This window comes from Dendrobates tinctorius, unplaced genomic scaffold, assembly GCF_039654945.1.
Source record: "Dendrobates tinctorius isolate UK_male_01 unplaced genomic scaffold, ASM3965494v1 ptg000455l, whole genome shotgun sequence".
NCBI classification, from domain to species: domain Eukaryota; kingdom Metazoa; phylum Chordata; class Amphibia; order Anura; family Dendrobatidae; genus Dendrobates; species Dendrobates tinctorius.
The window spans coordinates 336,132-352,454 of NW_027362117.1; the positions used below are offsets into that span (position 1 = coordinate 336,132).

The window sequence follows — 16,323 nt, forward strand, 5'->3', positions numbered from 1 at the left end:
CGCTCTCATGCTCATCGTCTGTCTCTGTATCTCCCTGTCTTTTGCTCGCTCTCATGCTCATCGTCTGTCTCTGTATCTCCTGTCTTTTGCTCGCACTCATGCTCATCGTCTGTCTCTGTATCTCCCTGTCTTTTGCTCTCTCTCATGCTCATCGTCTGTATCTCCGTCTTTTGCTCTCTCTCATGCTCATCGTCTGTCTCTGTATCTCCCTGTCTTTTGCTCGCTCTCATGCTCATCGTCTGTCTCTGTATCTCCCTGTCTTTTGCTCGCTCTCATGCTCATCGTCTGTCTCTGTATCTCCCTGTCTTTTGCTCTCTCTCATGCTCATCATCTGTCTCTGTATCTCCCTGTCTTTTGCTCGCTGTCTTGCTCATCGTCTGTCTCTGTATCTCCCTGTCTTTTGCTCGCTCTCATGCTCATCGTCTGTCTCTGTATCTCCCTGTCTTTTGCTCGCTGTCATGCTCATCGTCTGTCTCTGTATCTCCCTGTCTTTTGCTCGCTCTCATGCTCATCGTCTGTCTCTGTATCTCCTGTCTTTTGCTCGCTCTCATGCTCATCGTCTGTCTCTGTATCTCCCTGTCTTTTGCTCGCTCTCATGCTCATCGTCTGTCTCTGTATCTCCCTGTCTTTTGCTCGCTCTCATGCTCATCGTCTGTCTCTGTATCTCCTGTCTTTTGCTCGCTTTCATGCTCATCGTCTGTCTCTGTATCTCCCTGTCTCTTGCTCGCTCTCATGCTCATCGTCTGTCTCTGTATCTCCCTGTCTTTTGCTCGCTGTCATGCTCATCGTCTGTCTCTGTATCTCCCTGTCTTTTGCTCGCTCTCATGCTCATCGTCTGTCTCTGTATCTCCGTCTTTTGCTCTCTCTCATGCTCATCGTCTGTCTCTGTATCTCCCTGTCTTTTGCTCGCTCTCATGCTCATCGTCTGTCTCTGTATCTCCCTGTCTTTTGCTCGCTGTCATGCTCATCGTCTGTCTCTGTATCTCCTGTCTTTTGCTCGCTCTCATGCTCATCGTCTGTCTCTGTATCTCCGTGTCTTTTGCTCGCTCTCATGCTCATCGTCTGTCTCTGTATCTCCCTGTCTCTTGCTCGCTCTCATGCTCATCGTCTGTCTCTGTATCTCCCTGTCTTTTGCTCGCTCTCATGCTCATCGTCTGTCTCTGTATCTCCCTGTCTTTTGCTCGCTCTCATGCTCATCGTCTGTCTCTGTATCTCCTGTCTTTTGCTCGCTCTCATGCTCATCGTCTGTCTCTGTATCTCCCTGTCTTTTGCTCGCTCTCATGCTCATCGTCTGTCTCTGTATCTCCCTGTCTTTTGCTCGCTCTCATGCTCATCGTCTGTCTCTGTATCTCCTGTCTTTTGCTCGCTTTCATGCTCATCGTCTGTCTCTGTATCTCCCTGTCTCTTGCTCGCTCTCATGCTCATCGTCTGTCTCTGTATCTCCCTGTCTTTTGCTCGCTGTCATGCTCATCGTCTGTCTCTGTATCTCCCTGTCTTTTGCTCGCTCTCATGCTCATCGTCTGTCTCTGTATCTCCCTGTCTTTTGCTCGCTCTCATGCTCATCGTCTGTCTCTGTATCTCCGTCTTTTGCTCGCTCTCATGCTCATCGTCTGTCTCTGTATCTCCCTGTCTTTTGCTCGCTGTCATGCTCATCGTCTGTCTCTGTATCTCCCTGTCTTTTGCTCTCTCTCATGCTCATCGTCTGTCTCTGTATCTCCTGTCTTTTGCTCGCTCTCATGCTCATCGTCTGTCTCTGTATCTCCGTCTTTTGCTCGCTGTCATGCTCATCGTCTGTCTCTGTATCTCCTGTCTTTTGCTCGCTCTCATGCTCATCGTCTGTCTCTGTATCTCCCTGTCTCTTGCTCGCTCTCATGCTCATCGTCTGTCTCTGTATCTCCGTCTTTTGCTCGCTGTCATGCTCATCGTCTGTCTCTGTATCTCCTGTCTTTTGCTCGCTCTCATGCTCATCGTCTGTCTCTGTATCTCCGTGTCTTTTGCTCGCTCTCATGCTCATCGTCTGTCTCTGTATCTCCCTGTCTCTTGCTCGCTCTCATGCTCATCGTCTGTCTCTGTATCTCCCTGTCTTTTGCTCGCTCTCATGCTCATCGTCTGTCTCTGTATCTCCTGTCTTTTGCTCGCTCTCATGCTCATCGTCTGTCTCTGTATCTCCCTGTCTTTTGCTCGCTCTCATGCTCATCGTCTGTCTCTGTATCTCCTGTCTTTTGCTCGCTCTCATGCTCATCGTCTGTCTCTGTATCTCCGTGTCTTTTGCTCGCTCTCATGCTCATCGTCTGTCTCTGTATCTCCCTGTCTCTTGCTCGCTCTCATGCTCATCGTCTGTCTCTGTATCTCCCTGTCTTTTGCTCGCTCTCATGCTCATCGTCTGTCTCTGTATCTCCTGTCTTTTGCTCGCTCTCATGCTCATCGTCTGTCTCTGTATCTCCCTGTCTTTTGCTCGCTGTCATGCTCATCGTCTGTCTCTGTATCTCCGTCTTTTGCTCGCTCTCATGCTCATCGTCTGTCTCTGTATCTCCCTGTCTTTTGCTCGCTGTCATGCTCATCGTCTGTCTCTGTATCTCCCTGTCTTTTGCTCTCTCTCATGCTCATCGTCTGTCTCTGTATCTCCTGTCTTTTGCTCGCTCTCATGCTCATCGTCTGTCTCTGTATCTCCCTGTCTTTTGCTCGCTGTCATGCTCATCGTCTGTCTCTGTATCTCCTGTCTTTTGCTCGCTCTCATGCTCATCGTCTGTCTCTGTATCTCCCTGTCTCTTGCTCGCTCTCATGCTCATCGTCTGTCTCTGTATCTCCGTCTTTTGCTCGCTGTCATGCTCATCGTCTCTCTGTATCTCCTGTCTTTTGCTCGCTCTCATGCTCATCGTCTGTCTCTGTATCTCCGTGTCTTTTGCTCGCTCTCATGCTCATCGTCTGTCTCTGTATCTCCCTGTCTCTTGCTCGCTCTCATGCTCATCGTCTGTCTCTGTATCTCCCTGTCTTTTGCTCGCTCTCATGCTCATCGTCTGTCTCTGTATCTCCTGTCTTTTGCTCGCTCTCATGCTCATCGTCTGTCTCTGTATCTCCCTGTCTTTTGCTCGCTCTCATGCTCATCGTCTGTCTCTGTATCTCCCTGTCTTTTGCTCGCTCTCATGCTCATCGTCTGTCTCTGTATCTCCTGTCTTTTGCTCGCTCTCATGCTCATCGTCTGTCTCTGTATCTCCGTGTCTTTTGCTCGCTCTCATGCTCATCGTCTGTCTCTGTATCTCCCTGTCTCATGCTCGCTCTCATGCTCATCGTCTGTCTCTGTATCTCCCTGTCTTTTGCTCGCTCTCATGCTCATCGTCTGTCTCTGTATCTCCTGTCTTTTGCTCGCTCTCATGCTCATCGTCTGTCTCCGTCTCTCTCCCACCTCTGTGCACCCCTGTCCAATTTTCATTTCACGCATCATTGCTGCTGGAAAATGCCTCAAATAACTGAGCGAGCGCCGGGAGACGCTCGTGTGTACATTGTTATGTATATGTTCTGCCGCGGCTTCGTGTTTTTATTAGAGGTGTGCAATTAAGTCGGTCAACACCAAGCGAAGTTTGTCACGAGTGCGGAAGGGTGAGAGATACGACAGCCAATGTATGAAGAATGGCGCGGTCTCACCTGGAATTGTAAACCGTCCGCCAACATGCACCAAACACTGACGAAAGTGATGAGACTACACAGCCTCAATATCCTAATCCATCTCCCGAGTAACCACACCTAGAAAATGGCTGCATGTGGGAGCGGAAAGGGAGACGAGCGTGGGAGCGAGCCGTAGACAGGCGAGCGTGGGAGCGAGCCGTAGACAGACGAGCGTGGGAGCGAGCCGTAGACAGGGGAGCGTGGGAGCGAGCCGTAGACAGGGGAGCGTGGGAGCGAGCCGTAGACAGACGAGCGTGGGAGCGAGCCGTAGACAGACGAGCGTGGGAGCGAGCCGTAGACAGACGAGCGTGGGAGCGAGCCGTAGACAGACGAGCGTGGGAGCGAGCCGTAGACAGACGAGCGTGGGAGCGAGCCGTAGACAGGGGAGCGTGGGAGCGAGCCGGAGACAGACGAGCGTGGGAGCGAGCCGTAGACAGACGAGCGTGGGAGCGAGCCGTAGACAGACGAGCGTGGGAGCGAGCCGTAGACAGGGGAGCGTGGGAGCGAGCCGTAGACAGGGGAGCGTGGGAGCGAGCTGGAGACAGGGGAGCGTGGGAGCGAGCCGTAGACAGGGGAGCGTGGGAGCGAGCCGTAGACAGGGGAGCGTGGGAGCGAGCCGTAGACAGGGGAGCGTGGGAGCGAGCCGTAGACAGGGGAGCGTGGGAGCGAGCCGGAGACAGGGGAGCGTGGGAGCGAGCCGGAGACAGGGGAGCGTGGGAGCGAGCCGGAGACAGGGGAGCGTGGGAGCGAGCCGGAGACAGGGGAGCGTGGGAGCGAGCCGGAGACAGGGGAGCGTGGGAGCGAGCCGTAGACAGGGGAGCGTGGGAGCGAGCCGGAGACAGGCGAACACACGTGACGCTCCGCAGTCACCAGAGACAGAGCTTTCTGCGGTGGTTCCGCCGCGTTGTTACATCCGTCCCCGGGGAGCAGAGTTGTAATTATCATGTTTTTCTTCTTATTCACGTCACATCTCGTCTTAAAAGGACACTAATGGTGACTTCAGCCTATTGTTCCCTGTTATCAGCCACTGCTGACAGCTGCACTCTGATCACTGTGGACGATGGTGATCCTCATTCTCTGATCTGTCTTTCAGGTACATCCAGGGGGCGTCCTCCCCGAAGGACATGGTGATCATAGTGGATGTGTAAGTATGACGCCGCCGGGATGCCCCGGTAAATCCGCGGTATACGGTAGTGGCGGCTGCGCTGTACCGCGTCGCTCCGTGCTCCCCCATCGTCATTACCCTGCAGTGTGAGTGTCCGACGCTCCTCCGCGCTGCGGCCGCTCTCCTTCACGTCTTTCTGATTCCATTTATTTGTCGATTCCGGTGAGTGGCTCAGTGTCACCACGGTCGGCAGTGATGTGGAGGCGCCGTGTCAGGCCTGAGCGCCAAATTATAAAGTGTGATGTCAGATACAGAGCCGGGGACGTAATGAGGCTCCGGCCGGCGGCACCGATCCCCAGCACGGATCACGCCAAAATGGATTCCTCTTACGTAGTGACTGCGTCCTACCCTCACACCTGTCATGTTGGCCCAGGAATATAATGCGAGAGCTGCAGTGAAGACCGACACCTCCACAGAGAAGCAGGAGAGCGGGCGTTACTGCGGGGCGACCTTGTGTGATTGCTGTGTGTCATGTGTCACAGGAGCGGCAGCGTCAGCGGCCTCACCCTGAAGCTCATGAAGACGTCGGTCATGGAGATGCTGGACACTCTGTCTGATGATGACTATGTGACCGTGGCTTCGGTAAGTGTCCCCATAATGTGGTGCCGTGGGGGTGCAGAGATCGGGAGCGGCACCGTACCAAGTGCTGTGCATTGTGCTGCTCCTGGCGCTGTACCCTGCAATGTATCTGGATCTGTACTCGGTGCTGTACCCTGCAATGTACCTAGCGCTCTGCCTTGTGCTGTACCCTGCGCTATTTCTGGTACTTTACTTTGCACGGCACCTGGCGCTGTACCCAGTGCTGTACCCTGCTCTGTACCAGATGCTGTACCCAGTGCTGTACCCTGCTCTGTACCAGATGCTGTACCCAGTGCTGTACCCTGCTCTGTACCAGATGCTGTACCCAGTGCTGTACCCTGCTCTGTACCAGATGCTGTACCCAGTGCTGTACCCTGCTCTGTACCAGATGCTGTACCCAGTGCTGTACCCTGCTCTGTACCAGATGCTGAACCCAGTGCTGTACCCTGCTCTGTACCAGATGCTGTACCCAGTGCTGTACCCTGCTCTGTACCTGGTGTTGTACCCAGTGCTGTACCCTGCTCTGTACCAGATGCTGTACCCAGTGCTGTACCCTGCTCTGTACCTGGTGTTGTACCCTGTGCTGTACCCTGCTCTGTACCAGATGCTGTACCCTGTTCTGTACCTGGCACTGTACCTGGTGTTGTCTCGTGCGCTGTACTCAGTGCTGTATCCAGTGCTATACCCTGCTCTGTACCAGATGCTGTGCCCTGTGCTGTACCCTGCTCTGTACCAGATGCTGTACCCAGTGCTGTACCCTGCTCTGTACCAGATGCTGTGCCCTGTGCTGTACCCTGCTCTGTACCAGATGCTGTACCCAGTGCTGTACCCTGCTCTGTACCAGATGCTGTACCCAGTGCTGTACCCTGCTCTGTACCTGGTGTTGTACCCAGTGCTGTACCCTGCTCTGTACCAGATGCTGTACCCAGTGCTGTACCCTGCTCTGTACCAGATGTTGTACCCAGTGCTATACCCTGCTCTGTACCAGATGCTGTACCCAGTGCTGTACCCTGCTCTGTACCTGGTGTTGTACCCTGTGCTGTACCCTGCTCTGTACCAGATGCTGTACCCTGTTCTGTACCTGGCACTGTACCTGGTGTTGTCTCGTGCGCTGTACTCAGTGCTGTACCCAGTGCTATACCCTGCTCTGTACCAGATGCTGTGCCCTGTGCTGTACCCTGCTCTGTACCTGGTGTTGTACCCTGTGCTGTACCCTGCTCTGTACCAGATGCTGTACCCTGTTCTGTACCTGGCACTGTACCTGGTGTTGTCTCGTGCGCTGTACTCAGTGCTGTACCCAGTGCTATACCCTGCTCTGTACCAGATGCTGTGCCCTGTGCTGTACCCTGCTCTGTACCTGGTGTTGTACCCTGTGCTGTACCCTGCTCTGTACCAGATGCTGTACCCTGTTCTGTACCTGGCACTGTACCTGGTGTTGTCTCGTGCGCTGTACTCAGTGCTGTACCCAGTGCTATACCCTGCTCTGTACCAGATGCTGTACCCAGTGCTGTACCCTGCTCTGTACCCTGCTCTGTACCTGGTGTTGTACCCTGTGCTGTACCCTGCTCTGTACCAGATGCTGTACCCTGTTCTGTACCTGGCACTGTACCTGGTGTTGTCTCGTGCGCTGTACTCAGTGCTGTATCCAGTGCTGTACCCTGCTCTGTACCAGATGCTGTGCCCTGTGCTGTACCCTGCTCTGTACCAGATGCTGTGCCCTGTGCTGTACCCTGCTCTGTACCAGATGCTGTGCCCTGTGCTGTACCCGGCACTGTACCTGGTGTTGTACCGTGCTCTGTACCCGGCACTGTACTTGGTGTTGTACCCTGTGCTGTACCCGGCGCTGACGTTCTCTACATCATAGTCGTTATTTGCATTGTCCGTAGTTTCATGAGAAGGCCGAGCCCGTGTCCTGCTTCCGGCAGCTGGTCCAGGCCAATGTGAGGAATAAAAAGGTGATCAAAGACGCCGTGCAGGATATGGTGGCACGAGGAACCACGGACTACAAGGCGGGATTTGAATACGCCTTCAGCCAGCTCCAGAATGTGAGTGACAGGAACAACAGCATGATGACAGCAGGGGTCACCATTACATGCAGTACATCACTGTCACCAGCAGGGGTCGCCATTACATGCGGTACATCACTGTCACCAGCAGGGGTCGCCATTACATGCGGTACATCACTGTCACCAGCAGGGGTCGCCATTACATGCGGTACATCACTGTCACCAGCAGGGGTCGCCATTACATGCGGTACATCACTGTCACCAGCAGGGGTCGCCATTACATGCAGTACATCACTGTCACCAGCAGGGGTCGCCATTACATGCAGTACATCACTGTCACCAGCAGGGGTCGCCATTACATGCAGTACATCACTGTCACCAGCAGGGGTCGCCATTACATGCGGTACATCAGTCACCAGCAGGGGTCACCATTACATGCAGTACATCACTGTCACCAGCAGGGGTCGCCATTACATGCGGTACATCACTGTCACCAGCAGGGGTCGCCATTACATGCAGTACATCACTGTCACCAGCAGGGGTCGCCATTACATGCAGTACATCACTGTCACCAGCAGGGGTCGCCATTACATGCAGTACATCACTGTCACCAGCAGGGGTCGCCATTACATGCAGTACATCACTGTCACCAGCAGGGGTCGCCATTACATGCAGTACATCACTATCACCAGCAGGGGTCGCCATTACATGCAGTACATCACTGTCACCAGCAGGGGTCGCCATTACATGCAGTACATCACTGTCACCAGCGGGGGTCGCCATTACATGCAGTACATCACTGTCACCAGCAGGGGTCGCCATTACATGCAGTACATCACTGTCACCAGCGGGGGTCGCCATTACATGCAGTACATCACTGTCACCAGCAGGGGTCGCCATTACATGCAGTACATCACTGTCACCAGCGGGGGTCGCCATTACATGCAGTACATAACTGTCACCAGCAGGGGGTCGCCATTACATGCAGTACATCACTGTCACCAGCGGGGGTCGCCATTACATGCAGTACATCACTGTCACCAGCGGGGGTCGCCATTACATGCAGTACATCACTGTCACCAGCGGGGGTCGCCATTACATGCAGTACATAACTGTCACCAGCGGTGGTCGCCATTACATGCAGTACATCACTATCACCAGCAGGGGTCGCCATTACATGCAGTACATCACTGTCACCAGCGGGGGTCGCCATTACATGCAGTACATAACTGTCACCAGCGGTGGTCGCCATTACATGCAGTACATCACTATCACCAGCAGGGGTCGCCATTACATGCAGTACATCACTGTCACCAGCGGGGGTCGCCATTACATGCAGTACATCACTGTCACCAGCAGGGGGTCGCCATTACATGCAGTACATCACTGTCACCAGCGGGGGTCGCCATTACATGCAGTACATCACTGTCACCAGCGGGGGTCGCTCTCATTTCTCTTCTCAGACCAATGTCACTCGTGCCAACTGTAACAAGATGATTATGATGTTCACGGACGGCGGGGAGGATCGGGTGCAGGATGTGTTTGAGAAATACAACTGGCCTAACAAGACCGTAAGTCGCCGTCTATTATCTGGCCAGACGCCGTGTGTTACACCTGCCGCATAGACTCTCCTCTCCCCGTAGGTTCGCGTCTTCACGTTCTCAGTCGGACAGCACAATTATGACGTCACCCCCCTGCAGTGGATGGCCTGCGCCAACAAGGGTGAGTGCGCCGCCGGCTCCGGGCAGCATGGCGTCACCTGTGCGCCGCGTCTCACTGTCTTAATTTTTACAGGTTACTATTTTGAGATCCCGTCTATCGGAGCGATCCGCATAAACACCCAGGTACTGGGGCTGTACGGGGGCAGGGTCCACTATGATGGGGTGCAATGGTATCGCAGGTGTTGGGGTGCCTCATATATTGGGGTGCACCTGGTGTAGGGGTTGTTGGGGTGCCTCCTGTATGTTGGGGTTCCTCCTGTGTGTTGGGGTTCCTCCTGTGTGTTGGGTTCCTCCTGTGTGTTGGGGTGCACCCTGTATGTTGGGGTGCCCTTTGTGTGTTGGGGTGCCTCCTGGGTGTTGCGGTTCCCCCTGTGTGTTGCGGTTCCCCCTGTGTGTTGGGGTGCCTCGTGTGTTGCGGTTCCCCCTGTGTGTTGGGGTGCCTCCTGTATGTTGGGGTGCCCTTTGTGTGTTGGGGTGCCTCCTCTGTGTTGGGGTGCCTCCTGTGTTGGGTTCCTCCTGTGTGTTGGGGTGCACCCTGTATGTTGGGGTGCCCTTTGTGTGTTGGGGTGCCTCCTGGGTGTTGCGGTTCCCCCTGTGTGTTGGGGTGCCTCGTGTGTTGCGGTTCCCCCTGTGTGTTGGGGTGCCTCCTGTATGTTGGGGTGCCCTTTGTGTGTTGGGGTGCCTCCTCTGTGTTGGGGTGCCTCCTGTGTGTTGGGTTCCTCCTGTGTGTTGGGGTGCACCCTGTATGTTGGGGTGCCCTTTGTGTGTTGGGGTGCCTCCTGGGTGTTGCGGTTCCCCCCTGTGTGTTGCGGTTCCCCCTGTGTGTTGGGGTGCCTCGTGTGTTGCGGTTCCCCCTGTGTGTTGGGGTGCCTCCTGTATGTTGGGGTGCCCTTTGTGTGTTGGGTGCCTCCTCTGTGTTGGGGTGCATCCTGTGTGTTGGGTTCCTCCTGTGTGTTGGGGTGCACCCTGTATGTTGGGGTGCCCTTTGTGTGTTGGGGTGCCTCCTGGGTGTTGCGGTTCCCCCCTGTGTGTTGCGGTTCCCCCTGTGTGTTGGGGTGCCTCCTGTATGTTGGGGTGCCCTTTGTGTGTTGGGGTGCCTCCTCTGTGTTGGGGTGCCTCCTGTGTGTTGGGTTCCTCCTGTGTGTTGGGGTGCACCCTGTATGTTGGGGTGCCCTTTGTGTGTTGGGGTGCCTCCTGTGTGTTGCGGTTCCCCCCTGTGTGTTGCGGTTCCCCCTGTATGTTGGGGTGCCTCCTGGGTGTTGGGGTTTCCCCCTGTGTGTTGGGTGCCTCCTGGGTGTTGGGGTTTCCCCCTGTGTGTTGGGTGCCTCCTGGGTGTTGGGGTTCCCCCCTGTGTGTTGCGGTTCCCCCTGTGTGTTGCGGTTCCCCGTATGTTGGGGTGCCTCCTGGGTGTTGGGGTTTCCCCCTGTGTGTTGCGGTTCCCCCTGTATGTTGGGGTGCCTCCTGGGTGTTGCGGTTCCCCCTGTATGTTGGGGTGCCTCCTGGGTGTTGGGGTTTCCCCCTGTGTGTTGGGTGCCTCCTGGGTGTTGGGGTTTCCCCCTGTGTGTTGGGTGCCTCCTGGGTGTTGGGGTTCCCCCCTGTGTGTTGCGGTTCCCCCTGTGTGTTGCGGTTCCCCGTATGTTGGGGTGCCTCCTGGGTGTTGGGGTTTCCCCCTGTGTGTTGCGGTTCCCCCTGTATGTTGGGGTGCCTCCTGGGTGTTGCGGTTCCCCCTGTATGTTGGGGTGCCTCCTGGGTGTTGGGGTTTCCCCCTGTGTGTTGGGTGCCTCCTGGGTGTTGGGGTTTCCCCCTGTGTGTTGGGTGCCTCTTTTATTTCAGGCCCACATTATCTGTTGATGTTTCATGATTTGCTTTTCCTTCTCGGTTTCGGGGGCTCAGGAATATCTGGACGTTCTCGGGCGCCCAATGGTTTTGGCTGGAAATGAAGCAAAGCAAGTTCAATGGACGAATGTCTACCAGGATGCGCTGGTGAGGAGCACAGGCCCCCCCATAGACTCTTGCCCGGCTCCCCCCCCCATAGATCCTCACCCTGCGCCCCACCATGTACCCTCGCCCGGCTCCCCCCCATGGACCCTCACCCGGCTCCTCCCTATAGATCCTCACCCTGCGCCCCCCCCCCAATGGACCCTCGCCCGGCTCCCCCCCCATGGATCCTCGCCCGGCTCCCCCCCCATGGACCCTCGCCCGGCTCCCCCCCCAATAGACCCTCGCCCGGCTCCCCCCCCCATTGACCCTCGCCCCCCATAGAACCTTGCCCGGCACACACCCCCCCATAGAACCTTGCCCGGCTCCCCCCCATAGACCCTCGCCCTGCGCCCCCCATAGATCCTCGCCCTGCGCCCCCCCCATGGACCCTCGCCCGGCTCCCCCCCAATAGACCCTCGCCCGGCTCCCCCCCCCCTTGACCCTCGCCCGGCTCCCCCCCATGGATCCTCGCCCGGCCCCCCCCCCCCCCATAGAACCTTGCCCGGCTCCCCCCCATAGACCCTCGCCCTGCGCCCCCCATAGATCCTCGCCCTGCGCCCCCACCATGGACCCTCGCCCGGCTCCTCCCTATAGATCCTCGCCCCGCACCCACCGTCCGCTCTTCTTCGCAGGGCCTGGGCCTGGTGGTCACTGGGACGCTGCCTGTATTCAACCTGACGTCTTCTGGACCCGATGACTCTGGAAATCCCAGCAAGGTGAGGACTCCCGCGAGCGGCCATGTCATTCCTGATCATTGATCTGTATTGATGGCCTCCTGGTTGTCGCCTACAGAATCGCCAGAACCAGCTGATCCTCGGGGTTATGGGCATTGACGTCGCCTTGGATGATATCCAGAGACTGATGCCGCGATACAGCGTATGTGACCGGAGGGGCGTGTGTGACCGGAGGGGCGTGTGTGACCGGAGGGGCGTGTGTGACCGGAGGGGCGTGTGGGGGGTGAGGACTCGGCAGGCTCCTTCTTCCCAGCTGTAATTCTGGGGTCTCTTTCACAGTTGGGCGCCAATGGTTACATGTTCGCCATTGACCTGAACGGCTACGTCCTGCTCCATCCCAATCTGAAACCACAGGTGAGACGCAGAGGGAGCGTGATGGGCGGTGGTGACGCAGAGAGAGCGTGATGGGCGGTGGTGACGCAGAGAGAGCGTGATGGGCGGTGGTGACGCAGAGGGAGCGTGATGGGCGGTGGTGACGCAGAGCGAGCGTGATGGGCGGTGGTGACGCAGAGCGAGCGTGATGGGCGGTGGTGACGCAGAGGGAGCGTGATGGGCGGTGGTGACGCAGAGCGAGCGTGATGGGCGGTGGTGACGCAGAGCGAGCGTGATGGGCGGTGGTGACGCAGAGCGAGCGTGATGGGCGGTGGTGACGCAGAGAGAGCGTGATGGGCGGTGGTGACGCAGAGGGAGCGTGATGGGCGGTGGTGACGCAGAGGGAGCGTGATGGGCGGTGGTGACGCAGAGGGAGCGTGATGGGCGGTGGTGACGCAGAGAGAGCGTGATGGGCGGTGGTGACGCAGAGAGAGCGTGATGGGCGGTGGTGACGCAGAGAGAGCGTGATGGGCGGTGGTGACGCAGAGAGAGCGTGATGGGCGGTGGTGACGCAGAGGGAGCGTGATGGGCGGTGGTGACGCAGAGGGAGCGTGATGGGCGGTGGTGACGCAGAGGGAGCGTGATGGGCGGTGGTGACGCAGAGGGAGCGTGATGGGCGGTGGTGACGCAGAGCGAGCGTGATGGGCGGTGGTGACGCAGAGCGAGCGTGATGGGCGGTGGTGACGCAGAGCGAGCGTGATGGGCGGTGGTGACGCAGAGCGAGCGTGATGGGCGGTGGTGACGCAGAGCGAGCGTGATGGGCGGTGGTGACGCAGAGCGAGCGTGATGGGCGGTGGTGACGCAGAGCGAGCGTGATGGGCGGTGGTGACGCAGAGCGAGCGAGATGGGCGGTGGTGACGCAGAGGGAGCGTGATGGGCGGTGGTGACGCAGAGGGAGCGTGATGGGCGGTGGTGACGCAGAGGGAGCGTGATGGGCGGTGGTGACGCAGAGGGAGCGTGATGGGCGGTGGTGACGCAGAGGGAGCGTGATGGGCGGTGGTGACGCAGAGGGAGCGTGATGGGCGGTGGTGACGCAGAGCGAGTGTGATGGGCGGTGGTGATGCAGAGCGAGTGTGATGGGCGGTGGTGATGCAGAGCGAGTGTGATGGGCGGTGGTGATGCAGAGCGAGTGTGATGGGTGGTGGTGTCCGTGTCCAGTGAGTAGAAGTCTACATGTCCCAGTAAAATGCCACCAAGAAGAAACATTCAGAACTTTTTTCCCCCCCTTTAATGTCGGCCGTTATCTGTACAAATCCATCGAGCAACAAGCTGAAATCTTTTCAGATGCATAAAGAAAAATAAAGAACTAAAATAATGCAGTTGCATAAATCAGTGCACCCTTATAACTGTGTTGCAGTCCCCTTTGTTTTCGGGTCTATCAGCACGGCACATCTTGGATTGAGGATCTTTGCCTCCTCCACATCTGTCAGGTTGCTGGGACATCTCCTGTGTACAGCGCCCTCTTCAGGACACCACAGATTGCGGGGACATCTCCTGTGTACAGCGCCCTCTTCAGGACACCACAGATTGCGGGGACATCTCCTGTGTACAGCGTCCTCTTCAGGACACCACAGATTGCGGGGACATCTCCTGTGTACAGCGTCCTCTTCAGGACACCACAGATTGCGGGGACATCTCCTGTGTACAGCGCCCTCTTCAGGACACCACAGATTGCGGGGACATCTCCTGTGTACGGCGTCCTCTTCAGGACACCACAGATTGCGGGGACATCTCCTGTGTACAGCGCCCTCTTCAGGACACCACAGATTGCGGGGACATCTCCTGTGTACAGCGTCCTCTTCAGGACACCACAGATTGCGGGGACATCTCCTGTGTACAGCGCCCTCTTCAGGACACCACAGATTGCGGGGACATCTCCTGTGTACGGCGTCCTCTTCAGGACACCACAGATTGTGGGGACATCTCCTGTGTACGGCGTCCTCTTCAGGTCACCACAGATTGCGGGGACATCTCCTGTGTACGGCGCCCTCTTCAGGTCACCACAGATTGCGGGAACATCTCCTGTGTACGGCGCCCTCTTCAGGACACCACAGATTGCGGGGACATTTCCTGTGTACGGCGCCCTCTTCAGGACACCACAGATTGCGGGGACATCTCCTGTGTACAGCGCCCTCTTCAGGTCACCACAGATTGCGGGGACATCTCCTGTGTACGGCGTCCTCTTCAGGACAGCACAGATTGCGGGGACATCTCCTGTGTACAGCGCCCTCTTCAGGACACCACAGATTGCAGGGACATCTCCTGTGTACAGCGCCCTCTTCAGGACACCACAGATTGCGGGGACATCTCCTGTGTACGGCGCCCTCTTCAGGACAGCACAGATTGCGGGGACATCTCCTGTGTACAGCGCCCTCTTCAGGACACCACAGATTGCAGGGACATCTCCTGTGTACGGCGCCCTCTTCAGGACAGCACAGATTGCGGGGACATCTCCTGTGTACAGCGCCCTCTTCAGGACACCACAGATTGCGGGGACATCTCCTGTGTACAGCGCCCTCTTCAGGACACCACAGATTGCGGGGACATCTCCTGTGTACGGCGCCCTCTTCAGGACAGCACAGATTGCGGGGACATCTCCTGTGTACAGCGCCCTCTTCAGGACACCACAGATTGCAGGGACATCTCCTGTGTACGGCGCCCTCTTCAGGACAGCACAGATTGCGGGGACATCTCCTGTGTACAGCGCCCTCTTCAGGACACCACAGATTGCGGGGACATCTCCTGTGTACGGCGCCCTCTTCAGGACACCACAGATTGCAGGGACATCTCCTGTGTACAGCGCCCTCTTCAGGACACCACAGATTGTGGGGACATCTCCTGTGTACAGCGCCCTCTTCAGGACACCACAGATTGCGGGGACATCTCCTGTGTACAGCGCCCTCTTCAGGACACCACAGATTGCCCCTTGGGTTCAGGTCTGGCCTTGGCCGCTCCAGAACCTCCATCTTCTTCTGGTGAAGCCATTCTTTTTGAGTTAATATACGGCCCCCTGGGTGTTCAGTTTAGGTTGGTGTCACTCGGAGGCAGACGCAGGTCTGAGTAGGAGCCTCATCAAGGTTGTGCCGGGTCTGTCTCGGCACCCAGGGCGGTCTCCATCTTTTCCTGGTCTTTGTCCCCTACTGTACTTGATGGCTGGATGGATTAGAACAATGCCGATCAGCGAGATCTTGAAGGCTCGATTTTCCAGTCGGGTGATTTTTCTCCTCTAGCGAACTCTTCGGTCAGGCGAGGCTCCGATTGGTGGCTCTCACCTTCTTCTCCCGGACAGAGTGGTCTGGTGTTCGGCTCCCCTCTTAGCAGGTTCTCTGCCTTCCACTTTAGGAGGTTCTTACATACATAGTTTTGAAGGCTGAAGGAAGACCTTATGTCCATCTAGTTCAGCCTATTTTTAGTGCAGCTGTTCTGCATTGTTGATCCTGGGGAAGGCAAAAAACCCACAGAGTAGAAGCCAATTTTCTCCATAGGGAAAAAAATTCCTTCCCCTAAGCTGGGTCAGCCATCTACCTTATAATATTCTGTTATTCGCAACCTTCTATACTGTTACAAGAAAAGCCTCCATTCCTTTCTTACATTCATTCAGTGAGTTGGCCATCACCACTTCCTCAGGAAGAGAATTCCAGAGCCTCACTGCTCTTACCGTGAAGAACCCTCTTCTGTGCTGGTGCAGAAATTGTCTTTCCTCCAAACGAAGAGAATGCCCCCTTGTTCTTGTCACAGTCCTTGGTACAAACAGTTCATTGGGGAGATCTCTGTATTGCCCTCTGATATACTTGTACATATATATTAAGTCTCCCTTAAGTCTTCTCTTTTCTAGAGTAAATAGACCTAATTTTGATAACCTTTCTGGGTATTGTAGTGAACCAACTCCATTTATCATTTTAGTCGCCCGCCTTTGAACCCTTTCAAGTTCAGTAATGTCTTTCTTGAGCACCGGCGTCCAAAATTGCCCACAATCCTCCAAGTGTGGTCTGACGAGTGATCTGTACAGAGGGAGAATTATGTTTTCATCTCGTGTCCCCAGACCTCTTCTAATGCATCCCATACATAATCTGATGTAGTCAGAGTTGCGCAGCTCTACTGTC

The 16,323-nt window shown here is 56.3% G+C and overlaps 2 protein-coding genes across 6 annotated transcripts in view; one reads left to right on the forward strand and one right to left on the reverse strand.

The window, feature by feature from the left end:
* Nucleotides 1-16,323, forward strand: part of CACNA2D2 (calcium voltage-gated channel auxiliary subunit alpha2delta 2) — a 226,877-nt gene that overhangs the window by 181,714 nt on the left and 28,840 nt on the right. For 4 of the 5 annotated variants that reach the window (XM_073564501.1, XM_073564500.1, XM_073564503.1 and 1 more), the window contains exons 9-18: nt 4,757-4,807; nt 5,311-5,410; nt 7,294-7,452; nt 8,877-8,984; nt 9,057-9,135; nt 9,208-9,257; nt 11,028-11,117; nt 11,747-11,830; nt 11,907-11,990; nt 12,128-12,202. In XM_073564501.1, coding sequence (XP_073420602.1) covers nt 4,757-4,807; nt 5,311-5,410; nt 7,294-7,452; nt 8,877-8,984; nt 9,057-9,135; nt 9,208-9,257; nt 11,028-11,117; nt 11,747-11,830; nt 11,907-11,990; nt 12,128-12,202 — 880 coding nt within the window. Of the gene's footprint in view, nt 1-4,756; nt 4,808-5,310; nt 5,411-7,293; nt 7,453-8,876; nt 8,985-9,056; nt 9,258-11,027; nt 11,118-11,746; nt 11,831-11,906; nt 11,991-12,127; nt 12,203-16,323 lie in introns of all 5 variants that reach the window. The other variant, XM_073564499.1, reaches the window with a different exon arrangement.
* Nucleotides 5,597-7,230, reverse strand: LOC141077527 (uncharacterized; the record flags this gene model as incomplete). The annotated part of the gene is made up of 6 exons (XM_073564523.1): nt 5,597-5,673; nt 6,405-6,494; nt 6,549-6,662; nt 6,717-6,830; nt 6,921-7,010; nt 7,065-7,230. Coding segments are annotated over 6 exons (651 nt in total), but the record flags the coding sequence as incomplete, so codon positions are not given.